General features: G+C 35.3%; 1 protein-coding gene across 1 annotated transcript in view; it reads right to left on the bottom strand.

Annotated features, from left to right (window-relative positions):
* Window positions 1-17396, bottom strand: part of LOC137401776 (cytosolic non-specific dipeptidase-like) — a 32014-nt gene extending 14618 nt beyond the window's left edge. The window contains exons 1-4 of the mRNA XM_068088259.1: window positions 17349-17396; window positions 9512-9635; window positions 2033-2284; window positions 264-425 (exon numbers count right to left, since the gene is read on the bottom strand). Of these exons, the coding sequence (XP_067944360.1) occupies window positions 264-425; window positions 2033-2284; window positions 9512-9635; window positions 17349-17380 (570 nt within the window). The 5' untranslated portion in view covers window positions 17381-17396. The remainder of the gene's footprint in view (window positions 1-263; window positions 426-2032; window positions 2285-9511; window positions 9636-17348) is intronic.
* Between the last annotated feature and the right edge of the window lie 4834 nt (window positions 17397-22230).

Below are 22230 nucleotides of genomic sequence, written 5' to 3'. Positions count from 1 at the left end.
GTTAGTACTATTATTGACCTATAAAAACTAATGCTACCATCCCTTAGTACTACTGATGACCTATATAACTTGATGCTATTATGTGTTAGTACTGCTAATGACCTATATAAACCGATGCTATCATGTGTTAGTACTACTGATGACCTATATAACTTGATGCTATCATGTGTTAGTAAGCCTACCACTAGTAACCTATAACAATTGCTACCACATGCAATAATTAATGGTTAGACTACAAAGAGGGAAGAGCAAACTAAGAATACCTTGAAGAACTCTGTAGTCTCCTTCATCTTCGCAATGGTTTCCTCGAGGCCCTCGGAGCCTGATTCCTCCATACCTTCGAAGATGAACTTGAGGTTGACTGGCAACTCTATTCCAAGCTTTTGGTGGGTCTCAATACAATTGATCCAGGCCAGGCAAGGACCCTGTCAAAGAAATCATTGCTTCCTTCCTTCTCATTTGCTTTACAAAAAGACAAATAGAGTCACTTTAAACCCTAAACCTTATTGGATGGAAGAATATAGAGGCTATAAGATAAAAATTGCCGCTGGGATAAGATAGATACTGTATATAGGAACAGAGTCTATTCGTCATCCAAGCTATACCAACATGACCATACGGATTCCCAATATGAGTCAATAGATATTTGGGGTCGAGTTAGATTTGCTTCCCCTTTCCAGGTTTATCATACAAATATTGAGAAGTGAAGACCATTGAATTAGTTAATTAACAAGCATAAAAGTTAACAATTTGCAAAGCAAAGGTGTTATATATTATATATTGAACATGAAAAATTTTAACATAAAAGAACAAGCACTCAGTGATTGATGGTTTACGCAGATAACCTCACCGCGATACATGAGAGACAATCAGAAATGTAGTACAACTTGATACGATTTATTATCTGTAAATATGAAACTTTACGGTTAATTACGCCCACTCATCAGAAACAGCAAAGGTGACATTTGTCAGGGTTGCCACAATTAAAAACAACCTGCAAGTAGTATTCAAAATATATCGGGAATTGTAGCTGTAGTGAATCCTATCCTTCATCTTGTTCTCACAAACAAACCCATAACTCTTTCAGCCCTTCAGTGTTCAGCTTAAACGCGAAACTTTGCCAAGTATAGTTTCCTGTTTGCTATTTTCCATGTTAAAAAGCTTACCAACCTTGTCTGTGTAAGTGTGTTAGCAGATAATTCAAAAGCACTCTTTAATTTGTCTGCTATAAAAGCTCATCTCTTTACAAAATACAATAATTTTTGCATAGATAGAGACCATCGTGCTGTGCAATATTTTATAGCTGTGCTCTTCTGCAGATGGATCTCTGTTGGAGGCCATGAATTTTTTATAATCAAAAGATCTAAATCGGTGGTTCTAAGCCTGGGTTTGATTGAACCATAGAGGCTCGGTGCGTCAGTCACAGGTGTTCAGTAGTTCTCTCAAAGTCAACAGCAGAAGTTACACTATTTTGCAAAAAGTCATGTCTTTACGAAAAAATATATAAATTGTTGTGAGTTCTTGCTTTGTATTGGCTTTGTTCTTTGAACACAGTCATACAGAGATCATTTTGCTAAAAAAACCTATTTTATTTTTCAATAAAGGGTTTGGTGAAAGAGCATTAGAGACTGGTAGGGCTCAGTATGGCCAACAAGGTTAGGAATCCCAGATCTAAAGCAATAAAATCAGGCAGTATTATTTTGCTGCGCAATAAACATCTTAAGAATCGAAATTAAGCATTTTAGTAACATAAAATAAAATGAACACATTTTCATGATAGCTGAAAAAAAATTCCACTTTTGCGAATTAGCATTTAATATTAAACAAACTTGATAATGAGCCTACACACAAATGTGAGACTTTTGAACAAACATGATAGAAGAGCAATCACAAGAGAGTTGTCTACTCTTATGGTCTACACGCTGCTATAGTTAAATATGCGATGCTACTTGTAGAACTGTATATGGGTAGACGACTCCCCAGCCCATTGACATATGATGCTAGTACCACCCAGTATAGCAACTACACTCACCTTATCATCAGTAGACCCTCTTCCATATAACTTTCCATCAATCTCCTGAAGTACGAAAGGTTCTGTATCCCACCCATCCGACTTTGCTGCAGGCTGTACATCCAGATGTCCATAGATCAGAATAGTCTTTTTGGACTTGTCTGAACCGAGATGAGCAAAGATAATTGGAGGAATGTCGAGCTCCTGTCCATCAGGAGTTGTGTGCTTACCGGGTTCCACCAGCTCACAACTGGCTCCGAGTCCAACAAGCATCTGCAGTTGATCAAAATGTATTGCCCTTAAACATAGGAACTGCATGGCAAGGGCGTATGATAATCATGTTCATATGCCGATACTAAAACCATGAAGATGGAACGGCTTTTGTAAATGGGATTAAAAATAATAGCAAACATCTGTTCACCTGTCTATGTGCAAATGTCTATGCGCAAATATTATTAGGAAAACGATTGCCATGCACGGGAATCAAACCCAGATATTCGGTTATTCCCGAATATTCAAACCCAGATATACCACTGCATCAATCGGCCACCTTGCAGCACCATAGAATAATTATGCACATAGTTGTTACACATGATGATCTCCCACGGCTCACATGACCACCAGGATATTAATTCGTTTAAATCCACAAGTCAAAGAATTAAGATAACTATTCGGGTTCTTAACAAATATTATGGATAATCAGATAGTATTTTACCAAATCCATATTATGGAACTATGTAAGAAAACATAAAAAGTGAATTATTAAAATATTAACCAACAAAATGAGGCTGTCGTCGATAACCTACCTTAGAAGTGCTTTATAAATTACCTTGGACACACAGAAGTGTAGCTAATACCCAAAGAGAAAGACATTTAGTTACTAAACTTACTTAAATTTCTATTTTACTCCGTCTATATGCTTGTTTTCTATTTAAATTTCTATTTTACTCCGTCTATATGCTTGTTTTCTATTTAAATTTCTATTTTACTCCGTCTATATGCTTGTTTTCTATTTAAATTTCTATTTTACTCCGTCTATATGCTTGTTTTCTATTTAAATTTCTATTTTACTCCGTCTATATGCTTGTTTTCTATTTAAATTTCTATTTTACTCCGTCTATATGCTTGTTTTCTATTTAAATTTCTATTTTACTCCGTCTATATGCTTGTTTTCTATTTAAATTTCTATTTTACTCCGTCTATATGCTTGTTTTCTATTTAAATTTCTATTTTACTCCGTCTATATGCTTGTTTTCTATTTAAATTTCTATTTTACTCCGTCTATATGCTTGTTTTCTATTTAAATTTCTATTTTACTCCGTCTATATGCTTGTTTTCTATTTAAATTTCTATTTTACTCCGTCTATATGCTTGTTTTCTATTTAAATTTCTATTTTACTCCGTCTATATGCTTGTTTTCTATTTAAATTTCTATTTTACTCCGTCTATATGCTTGTTTTCTATTTAAATTTCTATTTTACTCCGTCTATATGCTTGTTTTCTATTTAAATTTCTATTTTACTCCGTCTATATGCTTGTTTTCTATTTAAATTTCTATTTTACTCCGTCTATATGCTTGTTTTCTATTTAAATTTCTATTTTACTCCGTCTATATGCTTGTTTTCTATTTAAATTTCTATTTTACTCCGTCTATATGCTTGTTTTCTATTTAAATTTCTATTTTACTCCGTCTATATGCTTGTTTTCTATTTAAATTTCTATTTTACTCCGTCTATATGCTTGTTTTCTATTTAAATTTCTATTTTACTCCGTCTATATGCTTGTTTTCTATTTAAATTTCTATTTTAATCCGTCTATATGCTTGTTTTCTATTTAAATTTCTATTTTACTCCATCTATATGCTTGTTTTCTATTTAAATTTCAATTTTACTCCGTCTATATGCTTGTTTTCTATTTAAATTTCTATTTTACTCCGTCTATATGCTTGTTTTCTATTTAAATTTCTATTTTACTCCGTCTATATGCTTGTTTTCTATTTAAATTTCTATTTTACTCCGTCTATATGCTTGTTTTCTATTTAAATTTCTATTTTACTCCGTCTATATGCTTGTTTTCTATTTAAATTTCTATTTTACTCCGTCTATATGCTTGTTTTCTATTTAAATTTTTCCTAGCCTTTCCACATTCTCTTGAAAAATTGCAATATTTCGAGAAACATTCAGTCAAATACAAACTGACCTTGGTTTTTTGGCCTAATCCGTTTCCAAAGGACGTTTGAAAAGCGTTTTATTTCAATTCTAAAAGGATTTTCCGATTAGTGATAATACAAACGGTTTGAATCTGTACCAAAACCGGAAATGTCCAGAAAACAACTTTTTAGAACATTTTCACATTATTTTACACCATATATTGTATATTGGAAGAGCTGGTATGATTTAATGTGCATGGAATTTCTCTTGAAGAATGTTAGTAGACTAGGTTAAACTGAAGGTGTATGGCTATATCTGTAGCAATTCGTACCCTGACCTTGTTTCATCAGATTGCATTGTTAGATAAAACAGTTGAAAAATAAATTTAAAATTTTAAAATTTAAATTAAATTTTATTTTCAAAATATATTTAAAATTAGAGAATATGTAGTGACTCTTCTGGCAGAGACATTTTCCGTAATTTCAATTCAATGCTCACAATCATCAATGGCATAGATACGTTTGCTGTAAGACATCCTAATGAATTGAAATGCATGACAGACACAGTACTTCCTTGTTGGTTGAACAGCATGGCAGTATAAAGGCCCGTTCACACTATCGCTCAAATCGACGTTCAGCGATGGGCTGTGGGATGCGATGACGTCATTTTGCGATGAGCGGTCAACGCAATCGCTGCTAGCGACGATGCGATGGACTTTCAACACGTTGAACTTTGACACCGATGATCGCAACTATCTGCATATTGATTGGCTGTTTGCGGACGACATCGAATACAATTTCAACAATTGTCATGGTCAAGGTCATTTAGCAAGCATGGCGAACAAGTATGCCCGCGACGAATTAATAATAAGCTATGTTAAAGATTATCCATGTTTGTACGACTTCACGTCACCCTCTTATAAAAAATCCAAAAGCATTAAAACCAATGCGTTTAACCAGCTAGCTGCACAGATAAGCCAGCAGCTCGGCAAAACTGAAGATGGTTAGTACACAAGTATTGTCTGCGAATATTGCTTTCACCAGATAATATATAAAATCATTAAATATTTTATTTTGAGTTTGGGCTGTTGCACAAAGGATATAAAACAGTTGTGTATGGTACCCCGATACTTACTATTATTCATGCTGTTAATATTTTGCAGGTATCAGTATCCAAAAGCGTTGGAAAGATATAAGGGATACGTTTTCCTCGTACGTGCGGAAAGAAATAAACGCCAAAAAGAGTGGCAGCGGGCGAGGACCAAATGTAACATGGCCACTATGGGAGCACCTTCAATGGTTGCGAGATTACAACATAAAAAGATTGTAAGTTAATATATATCGTTTATTTTTTATAAGTTTCGGTTTAAAAAATTGTGGCCATTGTTTGTAGTTCAATTGTTTTTCAACTTGATTATAGGACACAGAGTAACTACCAAACAATGTCACAAGCAATAGATGCCCCTTGCTCTGAATCAGCTCCAATAGAGAGCATTGAGTGCTGTTCCACCTCAGCCTCCTTAAACAGCCCTCCTGCTGCCTCACCTTCAACTTCACAAACTATGCGAGATATGCCACCTACTAAAAGAAGGAGGCCTGCAGAAACGGCCGAAGATCCATTTCAGTAAGCATACGTAAAATACTAAAAGTTGGCAAGTATGCGTAATTTATGGGATCCTTGTAATCGAACTCACATGCACAACACTGTCCGATTTTACAGATTGCAACTCCAAGCAATTTCTACGAGAGTACAAGAAAGAATTGCGCGAGAAGAGCAAGAAAAAGACATAAGTTATCACTTTGGAATGGAGGTTGCGGGATACATAAGAAAAATGACACCATCAAAAGCACTCCGAACAAAAATAAAAATCATGCAAGTAATCGCTAATGAAGGAGTTGATGGAGTTGACAAAAGTGATGATGAAGCACATCCAGCGTCATATTTAAATATGCTCAACTCTAACTAGAATATTTTATATACATTTATATTTAGGCAATAATGATGGGACAATTAGATTTATTTGATGCCAACTACACATGCACATTTGCTCTTATTAAAAAATTCTTTGAATTAATCGATGCAGTATTTTCTTGGCTTTCAGGTAATCTAAAATTTACTGCTTTCAAAATAGTAGTTCAGGAGCTGTGATAGGCAACATGCATAAATGATGGGACACCACAAATGTCCCATCATTTACACATGTTGCACTTCATAGTTTCGGAACTATTATTTTGAAAGCAGTAAATTTTATATGATTTGAAAGCCAAGAAAATACTGCATCGATTAATTAAAATGATTTTTAATAAGAGCAAATGTGCATGTGTAGTTGGCATCAAATAACTCTGAATGTCCCATCAGTATTTATGAACACGTTTATTTATTCAAGGAGTCAACTATATAATAATATATATATATATAACGATATAAAATATTAACTGTCTAATTTGTACGGTGTAAAACATGATGCTCTTGATAATCAAGCCTGCCGCTGTTGCAGTTAAAGTACTGCATAAAAGAGTTCCTCATATCGATTGCATAAGTTGCTGAATTCCTAGGTGCAGGTTGTCTAACTTCATCTAAGGCCATTCCTGAATTTCTCCATAGGCCTAGCTCATCATCTGTGTCGATGTATCCTGTTGGCATATAATGCGCTGGTTCACGACTCTGCAGCAGATTGTGCAGCACGCACAGAGCACGCACGATGGTAGATACCCTCTCTGGCTGTCCTATCATTGTTCGCTGAAGAACACGCCATCTAGAACTTAGTACACCTGAAACATTACAGCATACCTTGTGAAATCATGTTATTTCAAGTTAATAACTTATTTTTTCCAAAAACCAAACAAAAACTTTAGGTGGTAAAAACTAGCTTACCGAAAGCATTTTCAATTGTTCGCCGAGCTCGAGAAAGCCTGTAATTGTAAACCCGTTGTTGATTAGTAATTGCACGTCCAGGGAATGGTCTCATAAGCCATGTTTTTAATGGAAAGGCTTCGTCACCAACAAAGCAATATGACAGTGCATTTGGGTATCCTTGGATGTGTTCGTCTCCAGGTATTGCCATGGTACCTGCGCATTGACACAAATATTGAACAATTACGTTACATTAATTATATTAGCAAACATGTATTCGAGGTTGCCAATTGAACATTACTGCACATCACCATCTATGTAGCATAATACAGCATCTTCACATTTTCTTTCATACCGTGTTTTATATACTTGCCATTCATAAGAGCAGTCCCAAAGGAACACGTTTCGAACACACCAGCATCGCTCCACCGTCCAGCCTGTCCTACATCAATGAGTGTAAATTTTAAATTAGCGTCACATGCTGCCATTAAATTGAGAGAGTGAAACCCTTTATAATTGTAGTATTCTGAGCCAGCTGCTGGTGGACATTGCATTCTGATGTGTTTGCCATCAATGGCTCCCAGGCAGTGGGGAAAGTTCCAATGTTCTTCAAACCTGAAATAAAAACAAATCAACCCTCTCAGTTATACTTTTTTAATATAACTTTAGCTATACTTTTTTAATAATTTTAAGTTGAACATTCATTCTTGTCGCCTACCCACCCTTTGGCTATTCCTTTCCAATCATCAAGTGTTTGAGGAGGTTTCAAGTATAGTGGCATTAGGACATCCCACAGGGCATTGCAGGTTTCATGGATGATCATGCTTACAGTGGATTTGCCGATTCTCCAATGATATTTAATAGAGTTAAATGAGCAGCCTTCTGCCAAGTAGTGCAATGTCGCTGCCAGTCTCATATCAGCGGGAATAGATTCTCGCAGATGAGTATCCTGCTTTTCTATTCTATAACAAAATTTTAAACATAAATTCTACGTAATACTCATTTCTATAAACAATATTGCGTACTTAGGCGATTCGTAGCCAATAACGTTATAAACTCACCTATGCTTGATCTTGCTAAGAATATAATCAAATGTGTTCCTCGTCATACGAAAATATTGAAGATGGCAGTAGGCTGGATTGGTACCTCCTCTCAACTCTGGCAATAAATTGTAGTACAATCCTTTTTTTTTCGTTTTCCTACGATTTATTAACGGAATTTCCCAATACATTCTTTTGCTAGCTCGTTTATTAAGCTGATGCTGATCATAGCACAACATCAATGCTGTGAGCTCAAGTTGAACTAGTTCCCAAAACATGCTGCTTTCGTGATTCCGTGAAGATCTGCGTAATAATAAACGGCAAAAATAACAAAATCTGCAAAAATAACAAACGGACTCGCGATATCAGGAATGCTCGTTCGTAATTTCTATTGGTTGTTGGTAGCGATCAGCCACAGTTGATCGCTCGCAGTGTGAACACCTAATCGTTGATGATGACGTATTCACAGGCCATCGCTAATCGCTAAGCGTCGATTTGAGCGATAGTGTGAACGGGCCTTAAAGCAAGCACTAGTAACATATACACAGGGGCATTCACTCTATGACTTGAAGGGTTTTGCTCCTATGCACCCTGCTTGCCTACCACCATGCAGTCATGTAACGAGTTTTTAGATGCAGTGGATATTTAAAATAAGAGCTGCCTGAATCCGTCTGAAGCCATGATTGAATGTTTGGAGTAAAAAGATTGAGTTGAACAAGTTTCGAACTTGCAACTTTCAGCATGGTAAACTGACGCTCTAACAACTGTGTAAATCAACCAACTCGCTTGGTTAATTTGCACAATTTTTAGAAGAATTGTATGTATCCATAGTTTTTTTTGACATCATCAAGCCGTTTGCACATGCGCTCGGTCACGAAAAGGTCGCCATTTTTTAGAAAAGGATTGTTTTTCTTTCCTTTAATAGTACATTTTGGTGTTGTTTGGATACTATAATAAAAAAATTGCAAACAAAAGCATCGTTTTCAAACATTTATTGCAAAAGCTTCGTGTTTTTAACGATAAATATGGTCTATAAAGATGGCCGGCAACGATAAAATTACGTCACAAAAAATGAAGGATAGTTATTACACCTGATGATCTGTCACGGCACAGTAGACTACCAGGAAACTAGTACTAATAACAAATATGTCAATACAAATAATCTCTACTATAATAGAAAGTATGTTCGCCCAAAGCCATGCTTAGATGTTAGTAAAAAAAATGAACGGCTTTCAATTGGATTAGAACTCACAACTTTGTCTCGGTAGACCAAAGCTCTACCACCTGCACTAAGTCACCACCTTGCCATGTTTTGGAATCATTGTGCAGTTAGTTATTACACCTAAAAACCTTTCATAGCACACTAGACTGTCAGGTTACTAGCATCTATAATCAGACCCTCGTAGTAAAGTTCCAGTAGCATGAAATCAAACATGGATGTGGCGTCACATACTTACATCTCTCACTTCTTCCACCTGCTTCTTAATCTCTCCTCTCTTCTCTGGCCATGCAGAGACACTCTGGATGGACACAGCGTGAGCCAAGCGGTCAACCCATGTCTGCTGATGTTCATCTAGGTAACTGATAATATAAGAAATAGACGATTCAACTTGGAACGAAAGTAGAAGGGAGCCGATTAATTCTAGGTAAGTAGTAAGCTTCTGTGGCAAACAGAAAAAGGCTAAGCAACGAACCAAGTATACTTTTGATAAACCATAAATAAGAATTAAAGATTTCTTTAAATTGTACAAACTGTTAAAAGTGATTTAATTTGTTGATAACAATTAAGATATTAATTTTAGCAGATTTTATTAGAAAGTATCAGCGTTTTTCTATCATTTGTGATTGTTTTTGATGTTTGAGATGATTTCACTGCCAGGATGTTTCAAAATTAAAATTGACAAAACTTGGTCAGAAATGCTCAGAAGAAAAGTAAGTGTGAAATGAGTTGCTGGCTATAGTTGACATCAGGCTACTGTGTTCAAGTGGCAGCATTATGCGCCTCTATTTTGTCGGTCTCTTTACAATTGTAGACGTCATAATCACACTTTCGCTTCTTCTGGGTGTTTTAACCGCGATCAAGTATTGTGAATTTTAAACTTGAAACATCCTGACAGTCAGATCACCTCAGAACATCAAACACAATCGCAATTTGCAAGTGATAGAAAAATACCGATACCTTCTGATAAAATGTACAAAAATCTTATGCAAGTTCATCTGAATTCATTCAAATTCAAAGCTGAATTCATTAAAAGGGAATTACGAATGTTACGGAATGAAGCTATAATAAATAGCTTAAGATTCTTAGTTTTGAGTAAGGTTGAAGGAGGTGATGAATTGAACAAAAGCAGTACCACTGATAAATGATTGATAAAAATGGATAAAGATTTCTGTGCTACCATTTCATCGAGAGACCATCATTACGCCGTGAAGAAAAATAACGAGTTCTCAACCAATCAGAGACCGTTGGCTATAATTACTAGTAATAAATATAATAACTATAATAAACTAGTCCAGCATATATTTTCAGCGTGGATAATTTCATTTCAATATTGAAATAGACGGAAAAGAATTCGAAAGCATCGGTAGTTAAAAAACTTCGGGTGGACGCTGTAAGGTTGACTTGCAACAAAATTCACATTACAATTATTTGGTATCAAATTCACCACATCTTACTCCGCTGTGTTGTAGGTGCAAAATATGTGGAAATGTGATTACAAGCTCTTAAAAGCTCAAAAACGAACAGTTAATCGCAGCCATCATGAAAACCCCGTACGTTGGAATCCCTCTCAAAATGGCTCAAATTTGACGCAGTTGAACACGATGTGCTTGTTTACACTTTCATGCAACCTCATTCGTCAAAATATTTTTACAAATATGCATCACGCATTCAATGAAACCATGTCTACGTACCCTTATGCATCTATTTCATTATTATTGTAATGCTGTCACTTTGAGCACTGATATCTCAGAACCTAGTCTAAAAATTAGTTTAATATTTTAACCTTAGCTCGAAGGGGTGCATATCATCCTCTGATAATCATGACGAGCCTGTTGGTCACCTGTCATAGTAGAAAAGTGCTACAGAAGTTTTTCGCGCCATTTGACAGAAAATATGGGTCACATAATCAGATTATGAATAGATGATTAGACCAAGCTGAAACAAAACTGTAAAGTAGCAAGCATCTATATTTGATTCAGGCTCTCCGGTAGAACTTGAAGTATTTGTCATAAACCAGTGCCACGAGAAGTGTTATATTAAGCATTTTATTGGCCTTTCATTTCATGTGATAACATCACGTGTCAAAACAATAAACACTTTGAATTGAGTACATCATTAAAATAAAGGTATTCCAACCTACAGACGTTTTTTTCAACTGTTGGTTTTTGAGCTTTTAAGAGCTTGTAATCACATTTCTACATATTTTGAACCTACAACACAGCAGAGTAATAAACGGTGAACCTTTTGATACCAAATAACTGGAATGCAAATTTTGTTGCAAGTCAACCTTCAAGTGAGCAGCCGCGAGCTGGCTTATGATCAGTAGGTCAGTGATTGGAGTCACATAAGGACCATTGGTGGTGTTAGGAAAGGCATCCAACCACAGTTGCTCCTGTGCCGATCTGGTCGGGTAATCAGCGACTAAACTGGCTCTCTCATCTGTGCTCCAGCGTGGCTGAGGAGGTTGTTGGATCCAGCAACCCTGCAGGTCTAAAAACAAAACCTGACAAAGGGCGGCGGAGCTCTTCTGTGAGCCAATCGCCAGCTAGCTAGAGATGGAGTCTCAATAAAAACACCCAAAGGGAGGCAATGGTAAACCATGTTTAACATGTCAATAAAAATCATGGTTATAGGAAGTGGGGGGAACCTCCCTCGATGGTCGCTGATCGCCTCCGTTCTCGCGGGACATGGTATTAAGAAAGAGAGACAGAGAGACATAAGTAATCTATTAAGCATACGCGTAGATACACGTACCCTATTATACATGTACCCTATTATACATGTACCCTACTATACATGTACCCTACTATACATGTACCCTACTATACATGTACCCAAATATACAGGTACCATTGTACACACGTACCCTTTTATACACGTACCCTTTTACAAACGTACCTTTCTACACACGTACCTTTCTATACACGTACCTTTCTATACACGTACCCTTTTGTACATGCATCCTTTTATACACGTACCCTTTTATACACGTACCTTTCTATACACGTACCTTTCTATATACGTACCTTTTTATACACGTACCCTTTTGTACATGTAATCTTTTATACACATACCCTTTTATAAATGCACCCTTTTGTACACGTACCCTTTCGCATACGTACCCTTTTATACCCGTACCCTTTTACACACATACGCTTCTATACATGTGCTCTTTCAAACACGTACCCTTGTGCACACGTACCCCTTTGTACGTGTACCCTTTTGTACGTGTACCCTTTTGAGTTGGCATAAAAAGTGACTATCACCAATTGCAAATAAGTAATGAGAAATTTTTTAAGATTGCATGTATGTTTATTCATGAACATTGCACATCCATTCTACATTCCTCTTTTAACAAAATCAACTCAAATGGGTAATCGATTAATTAGAAAATAACCACCATAGCAACTAAATAACCCCTCCAGGTACCTCATACACACCCCTTCCAAGCACATTTTAAGAATACCCCCTAAGGTGCACCTAATACTCATATCCTACTGAAGGTATCTCATGCAAACACTCCCTATAGTATATATATATAAACCGTATTATATAAATTTAAATAATATATATATATTCATCACTAATATTTTCATGCTTGCTAAAAGCAACCTTCAGATATATTCATCTACATATATAAATGTGAAAGTATGTGTGTCTCTCCAGCTATAGCTATTATTAGAATAGCCTAGCTGGACAATGCTTAAAGGTTGACTTGCAATAAAATTCACATTACAGTTACTTGGTATCAAAAGATTCACCATGTCTTACTCTGTTGTGTTGTAGGTGCCAAATATGTGGAAATGTGATTACAAGCTCTTCAAAACTAAAAAACGAACAGTTAATCGCAGCCACACGAGACCGCCGTAGTTTGGATTCTCTTTCCAAAACGGCTCAAATGGGACGTAGTTGTACAAGATGGCTTCTGTTTATACTTTCATGCAGCCTCATTCGTCGAAATATTTTCACAAATATACTTCACGCATTCAATAAAACCATGTCTGTTGTTCTTACGCGTCTGTTTTATCGTCATTGTAATGCTGTCACTTTCAGCACTGATATCTTATAACTTACCATAAAAATTCGTATAATTTTTTAACCTTAGCTCGAAGGAATACATATCATTGTCTGATAATCATGACGAGCCTGTTGGTCACCTGTGATAATCGAAAAGTGCTGCAGAAATTATTTGCGAAATATTAGGTCACATGATCAGATTACGACTAGACGATTAAACCAAGTCGAAACAAAACTGTAAAGTAGCGAGCATCTATATTTGATACGGGGTCTTCGGTAAAACCCGAAGTGTTTGTCATAAACTAGTGCTACGATAAGTTTTATATTGAGCTTTTTATTGGCCTTTCAATTCACGTGAGAACATCACGTGACAAAACAATAACCAAATGTAACGACGTCAGATAAATAAACTGATTCTAATCTACGGCGGCTTTTCGTTTTTGAGCTTTTAAGAGCTTGTGATCACATTTCTACATATTTGGCACCTACAACACAGCAGAGTAAGACATGGTGAATCTTTTGATACCAAATAACTGTAATGTGAATTTTGTTGCAAGTCAACCTTTAAGCAACGTCATGGCGTACCGTCATTAAAATGCCTAGGCTTATTAACTAGCTTACTGAAATTTTCCATTGGCAATGTGCCAGGCTAATGGTGGTAGGTGAGCAAGTGGTAGGCAACTCTCATCACTTCCCATAGTTTATAAGATGATTTTTAACACCCAGGAAACGCCGGAAGGCACAGCTAGTATTATATACATTTGTATATATATATATATATTTCTAACTGTGTTCAGACAAAATTATTGTGTTCAAGTTGCAGCGATATACATCTCTATTTTGCCGGTCTCTTTGCAACTATAGACGTCATAATCCCGTTTTCGCTTGTTCCGAGTTTTAACGGCGATCAATTTTTGTCGATTTCCCGTGTAGGTTTCCCAGCTTTGATCACAACACCTGAGAAGTTGCATGTAAGGTAAATTGATCATTGTTGATTTGGGGTAAGTCGAGCATGCTCAATTTATTCCGGTATGTTCATGAATCCCATACTTATATAATACTATATGTATATTTCTATATATATTATATGTATATATATAATATGTATAGTATATATATTTTATTTATATATCCATTACTAATATTTTCCTGCTTGCTAAAAGCAGTCTTCAGATATATATTTATATATTTGTATATATACTATCTATATTATCTATATTAACTATACGATTGCCATAACATACTCATGTTGGTTAGCAACAACTATACGTGATGGTAAAATAACAAGTAGATCAAAACTTTATTCATTGAAACAGGAACAAAAACCAGAGATGAGATAATCAGCACTATTAATAGCTTTTCTATACATAACTTAAGTGCAAGAGACGCTGATCAATGAACTTGCTAGTTCATCGATCGGTTCACAATCAGTGTTCACAATGGCTATTGTGAACACCTTAGAGCAGACAATAGTTGATGACTAGCTTTAGCAATTGATTGTGCTTACCAATTTCTTTCGCTTGATAAATATGTTGACTCTAATAAATAATAAATGACTCTCAAATTCTTGCACTTACCACAGAAAGGCTGTATGCACAAGTACCTTAAGTACAAATTGAGAAAACTTGAGAAAGAACTAGAAAGTGAGATGTAATGCGTGTAAAAGAGAGATAGCCACTGCTATGGCTAACGTTTCCCACATTACATCTAATGATTTTTTATCCCTAATGAAGATTTTTAAACAATAGTCATCATCAGCAATTTTTATCTACACTCAATGCAATACAATTAGTGCAAAACAGTTAATGCATACCAATTAATGCACTACAACTGCTGAAAAAATTAGTGCATTACAATTGATAAACTACAATTGACATAATGCAAGTAGTGATGTACTAATACTGTACTAATTGTAAAGCATTGCAATTAGTGCATTTTAATTAGCATAATTCAATTAGTGCACTACAAACAGTGCTTTAGTAAAAGAACTGTCACAAAATTTTCAAGAGGAATCAATCATAATGTTTTCCTATTCTATACACTTATACAACTTCATTGACTATTGACAAATTTTCGCAGTATACTTTACAGAAAGATTTCCTTGTAAAGCTGAAGACAGACGAGCTAAGATGGGCTGACATGCTCATGTTCAAAATAATAAAGCAGGTAAGTGCAAATACTCAGGTACTAGACACTTTCTTAAAAAAACATCATGATAATATAGGTGATCATTAGAAAATAACATGCTCGTGTTTGAGCATCAATACGGGTGTTACAGTAATAATATGAGCAGCTCAATATCAAGGGCACAAGCTGTCGAGTGTTTTTAATGAAATGTTTGAGTATAGGTTTCATTGAAAACACACAAACAAACATGCGCAAGAGGTTCCCAAAAACCTATTTTGACAAATGAAAAATGGAATAAAAACGTTACAGACAGCCAGAGTTCAGTAAGAACTATAAATGTACAAGCAATGATTATATGAACAAGTGGAATGCATAGTTAAAGAAACCCTAAGTGGGAAAGTACGATGTTTGGTGAACTATATTAAGCTAGGAATGAAGTAAGTCATCCTACTCGAATGTATAGCTACCAGAACTAAGTAGTAGTCCCAATACTACTTATTGCACTTTTTTACCACATAATGAGCACAGTGCACCTATTGTTTGCAGACTTGGTATACCACATTCATGTAGGTGTAGTTTACCAATTTTTATTCAAAGCAATGCCGATTCCAGCAAAGTTTTGGCGAAACTGAAAACTATAAATAATTGGTCGGTATGCAATGGCTCATAACTGTTCATACAGAAAAACCTCTGTTTGAATGCCACCTCTATTTGAACGCCGCCTCTATTTGAACGCCGCCTCTATTTGAACGCCACCTCTATTTGAACGCCACCTCTATTTGAACGCCACCTCTATTTGAACGCCACCTCTATTTGAACGCAACCTATATTTTAACGCCACCTCCATTTGACCATCACATATATTTGAACGCCAGCTCTATTTGAACGCCAGCTCTATTTGAACGTCAGATCCAATTGACCGCCAGCTCCAATTGACTGCCACTATAGAAGGATTGAAAAGTAGAGTGCCATGGCTTTCAATTAGAGGCTCTATGGTAATTTACGCTTTTCGTGTTGATGGGCGTTGTGATCAGGATAAACAGTTATGTACATGTAATCAAAAATTGTTTTTAGATACATGAACTATCACTCTATGAAACCGAGATACCATCCGGAAATCAAAAATAAACTTAACTTTCATTGCGATTTCGAAGTGTCCCCCTATACAGAGGTTTTACAAATTAACTCGAACTCAATCGGTTGCTAATCAATCGATTGTTACTGCGACATGTTTTTTTCGCGACATGTTTTGCGCATCAGTATTAAACACAGATGTTTATTCTCATCTCCTCGTGCTAGTAAAAGTGACCTTTTTTTCCAAGAAACTTGGTTATTTATTGACAGTCTCCATTGAGTATAGATGTGAAAGTGAATCTTTAAAAGATTAGTGATATCTTAGATAAATATTATTATAATTTATTAATATATCATATAATAATAAATTATAATATAATAAACTATTAATAGTAATTTATTTATTATTAATATATTATATATTATAATAATATATCATACGTTATTATATTATAATATATATTATTATAATTTATTATTAATATATAATATATTCATTTATAATAATATATTATCATAATATATATTATTTATAATATATAAATATATCATCTAATAAAACATTAGATGATCCAGAATTCAGAAAAAAGTTATTGAAGTAAACTTCAAAGAGAGTACATTAACAACTCAGATGAACGCAACTAATGCAATGTGTTCATCTGAGAAAGCTAACCAAACAAGGACGTTGTGTGATTCAAATTTTAGTGATTTGTAACCAAGCATAACCTACTCAGATCACCCCAAAGTAACCTTGAAAACACTCATAAAGGCTGAATTTTTTGGGAAGTCTACCTTTTGGCATAGCAGTGCAGGTCAATAAAAATTGCAGATGAGCCGGAAGCAATGCAACTTACCGGAATATTTTGTTCAAATTTTCATCAGCCATTCTGATCAGCTCTACAATTGAAAGAGTTAGCTGTAACTAGAAATTGATTGACAGTATTCTGACTTCTGAGAAGTTTGAGATGCTGACTTATAAAAAGACTAGAATCAGAAAATTACTTTATTAACTTAAACTATTGATGTTAAAAAAGGTCATTCGATGAAAAGCTGTTATTGCAAATATGATGAGGTGTAAGAAAAAGTGTTTTTAGAGATTGCTAAATCACTTCATACAATGTGACAATCAATAACACTTAAAATGTTGCTGTTATAAAGTACAAGTATTACTGATAAGGAGATGAGTCATAGTGTCAAAGTGAGAAAACAAGCAGTTGTACTAGCAGACTGGAACTATTGGTGGTGTATTGACGAGACAGTTCACTAGCAAAGCAACAATGGTGTTTAAACATAAAAATTTTATTTTTAACTCAGAAATAAATTAAATATAACTGAGAAAACCTTGACAAAACCTGAAATTTTCAAAGTGAGTGTTATACGAAATTTCTTTTAATCTCACTTCCTGATTTGTTCATTTTCAACAACAACGACTTATTCGGCAAAAAATGATTTACACGCAACTCTTTTTCGTTTATAATTACCATTATAAATGTTAACAGGGCTAACAACAAGCAATTTATTATATCACATAAAGCCTCCTGCGATGTTATAGTAACATTTGAGAAGTCAAACGAATATTTATGAACTCAGTTAATTTAGGATATTCTAACAACTATATATTGTTATATAAATCTAAAAGTTTTAACCCTGTAGCAATATTATAATGGTGCTAGCGATTTTGCTTCTCCGAGTTTCTCTGTTGACTGCCCAATTACATCTAATAGAAAGTTACTTATACTGTACAGTTATACTTCTAGATATAAAATGAGTACAGACAACTATGAAGAGCCAAGATGACATATACTTTCAGCATCCATAAACAATAAAAAACTGTACTGCCATGTAATAATCGTTAAAGTTAAAATGCAGTCGCGAATGTATGTGAGAGAGCTGAGCGACGTATGACTTCCATCCTCCTAAACGTCTCTACATGTGAAACTATCTAGCACCACCCCTTATCCCACAATTCAGTAGTAAGGCCCAAAACCAATTTTCCATGAAAGTGGTGTCAAAGTTAATCTTTCACTAGTTTTATTATCTTGAAATCTACATCAATTGTGCTTTTGCGTGCACGCTTCCAGTTTGACTGAAGGTCATTCGGTTAGTTTGACGTCCAAGCTCATCGAGACTTGATAATCAGGATTAAAATCTCTAAGTACGTCTATTGGGGGTGACAACCAACATATTAGCGCTATATCTTCGTAACCATTGAACTCATAACCCCTGGAATGGCAATCACTAGACTTTTACACTCATAGCGACAAGCAATTTATGCGCCATATTGGAAAGTTATTCGCGTACCAACTACGTGTGCAAACAAACAGGGAAAATGACAGAAACGTACATGTTGAATGGTTATTTTTTTTTGGGTGTTACTGATAACTCCTCCTACACAACGTTTAAAGCACCTGATAGAAGAAAACCTATTTATAACATATGGAGTAGGATATAATATATCATAAGTGGATGTGAAATAGGTTTTAGTAGACCATACAAACTGATGTAATACACATGCATTAACACAGCAAATAACAACTGTTCCATTATATTACAGATTATATTACAGATGCATCACAATGGAAAAACTCTGCACATGAAATACGTATTTCATATGATAAAAACAACACATATGCTGCGAAAACAGAAACTTTTCAAGATTTAAGTGATAGTAGCTCATGAATGTATGATATGTATAATACAGTATCTGTAAAAGATGGAATGAACTACTGCAACAATTAAACAAAAATTAAAAACACACAATTAAGCTTATACATACACGTTATAGAAACTGTGTAAAAGGAGATTTGTATAGCACTGAATATTTAGCCAAGGTGCATCAGAGTTTCTTAGAACTAAATCAAATTAGAAATACCAGCACAACAGCTGCAGATGAATATTACAGTGATTACATTGTTACTAGCCTTTAAAAAGTACTATTTTAGTATTCTTATGCTGCAAAGATGCACCTTGCAGTTTGAATGTACGATTTTCAGCACAATGATGCTGTCAGAGATCATAAAACGACCGAATTAGGTTTCTCATAAATGAAGGACAGTGGTTGAATCTGTCGTCTGCCGTGTCCATAAGGTGTTTTCCAAGGCATAGCACATCACTAGATACTACACTACTGATAACATACACCGCACAATGGAGTGGATTTGGCTTTGCATTAGTACGAAAGTATCGATCTGCAGCTACCAGAATCCTGATGACACCGTTATATGGATGCACCAATCATCTACTGTTTTGTAGCTGAGTAGAGTATAGAGATGTCGGTAATGAATACTTGGCTTGGTGGTAACCAGCGACCGACTGCAAATATCACATTACAGCACTTTAGTTGGCTTTCGCACAATGTAGCCAGCTATTTAGACTTCGCTGTTACCTATAACAGAAGTTTGACATCTGAAATCATTGTGGGCCACACAAACTGATCAACTTCTGGAGTAGCCTGTATTGTGAGAATCTCATTTTGAGCAGTAACATTTTCTCTCTTACCAGCATCTGATTTTGCACCACATCTGCTGATAAGTTTGCAAAAGGAGTAACTGTAGGATTATTATTCCAACCACCTGAACAAAATCATCAATTATAACGATTACATGAAATCAACCAAAATGAATGTCTTATTTGCATAGAACATAATACACTTAAGATACAACAATACAGCTATGATCATGACTACCGTTGAAACCGGCAGACAAGACCTAAAAATAAAATAGGTCGAAATGCTACCATATCACTATGTAAAATGACAATGGGGCAATTTTCACTGGAAGTCATTCATACGAATCTTAACGCTTAATGGACATTTCTTTACCAAGCATGCAAATGGATTTCATTCACAATAATATTTCAACAGAAATTACAACAAACGAATTGTAGAAATACTGCAAAGGAGTACTAACCATTGCCACAGATGCATCTCTAGAGAGATTCACATCAAAACTTTCTGCTAAGCTGCAGACATTCATAAGCACTTGCGGGGGCAGCTGATGCTGTTTTGAGTGCTGTTTGAGGTTTCTCAACAATTTTTAGATATATCTGTTTCAAGTTGAACAACCTAGCAGCACTGTGCTTGACAATATTGTTTCGAATTCAATCATTGAAAAGCGCCATTCAACATTTTTAAAAACAAACCTTTAAATGACTGGGCAGAGTAAACAGTGTGGGCGCAGCATCTGATTTCAGTCGAACATTTTGGCCTGTTCTGTCAAAACATGGATCATTTAAATGTTCGCTGCAGACAAGTGCCCAAGGACCAAGCTTATTCAATTTTTTGCAGTTGCGATACCGTTGTAAATAACCAGAGTTCTCAGTTACTTTGTTTGGAAATCTAAAAAGTAAAATAAAACTGTTGTAGTTTATTAGCAACAGTAATAATAGTAGTAGTTTTATTACTTTTACCTCTTTACAGCCGGCATGTTATATCCATGTACAGAGGAACCTCGGTTCTCAAACACAATCCGTTCCAGAAGGTTGGTCGAAAACCGAGTTGTTTGAGATCCGAAACAGGTTTTCCCATTAGAATTAATATATATAAGTTTTAATCCGTTCCAACACCCTGAATGTTTACCTTTTTAGTATTTTATACATTATTCTATGCATGAAATTGCACATTAAAATGCTGACCAACACATAAAAAGCAATGTATATCTCAAAAAATGTTAAGCAAAATGGCAAAGACACAATTAACATAAACATAAATGTAACCCAGGCTAATCGTACGTTCGCGTTGTCGTAATCTTCCATACAAAAGATTACGCTAACATGAACGTGTAAAAATAAAAAAAAGATAAAGAAAAGAATTATGAATAGGAATTTTTACTCGGCTACAGGATGTTCTTTTCTCTTAAAATATCTATCCAATGACACTTGCTTCTGCCTTCTTTTTAGCACTTTTCAGAAGTGGTTCATGATAGTGTCGTTAAAGTCATTGATGACTCTGGTGGCTGCAGCTTTATCGGGGTGGTGGAGTTCGACGAACTTCTGTAACTCGGCCCATTTGCTACACATTTGTTTAATCTTGGACAATGCGAAAACAGTTGGTCACGGAGAGAGCGATCTACACCTGTACGCCGCTCAGCATCCCACCCTCACGTACGCACTCACGTGTCGTACCAGAGTTCAAACTCCGATTTTTGTTCAAACTACGAAGCAAGAATTTCTCGAATTTTTTGTTCGGACTCCTATTTGTTCGAACTGCGAGTCGTTCGGAAACCGAGGTTCCGCTGTACAACAATAAATAACATTAAATATAATTATGAATATAATTATTATATTGTAACTAAATAATATAAATAATATTTTTGCAGTTGATGGAATAGCACTGTGCACCTACATCCTTCTGTCTATTGCATAAATTATTAGTGGTAGTCTCAGTAGTCTGTCTCTTTGATTTAGCGGGGTATTCGGAATCTTCTATAGCTGTTAAATGTGAAACTATATTTCTTTTCTCAAATTAAATAATGAAATTTACCCACACACTTAACTCAACATGGTGCTGGCAGATTTTCATACTTGCGAATGACCTTGGCCACTTCAGGTGGTTTTTGAGTTCAATGTTCACAGCGTTATTTCTAACTAATCTGTAAAAACTCTCTGTAGGGTACACTTCGACATCGCAAGGAAGTTAAACTAGCTTTTGATCTCTGTGTGGTGTTGTTGTAAGATCTTGATGGTGATATACAGACGAGTATGAACAATGTTTATTCCTTAACAAGTGTACAACATACA

Source organism: Watersipora subatra, chromosome 8 (assembly GCF_963576615.1).
Source record: "Watersipora subatra chromosome 8, tzWatSuba1.1, whole genome shotgun sequence".
Taxonomy (NCBI): domain Eukaryota; kingdom Metazoa; phylum Bryozoa; class Gymnolaemata; order Cheilostomatida; family Watersiporidae; genus Watersipora; species Watersipora subatra.
Note: the sequence above shows the minus strand (reverse complement) of the source record. Positions and strands in the feature narration are given on the sequence as shown.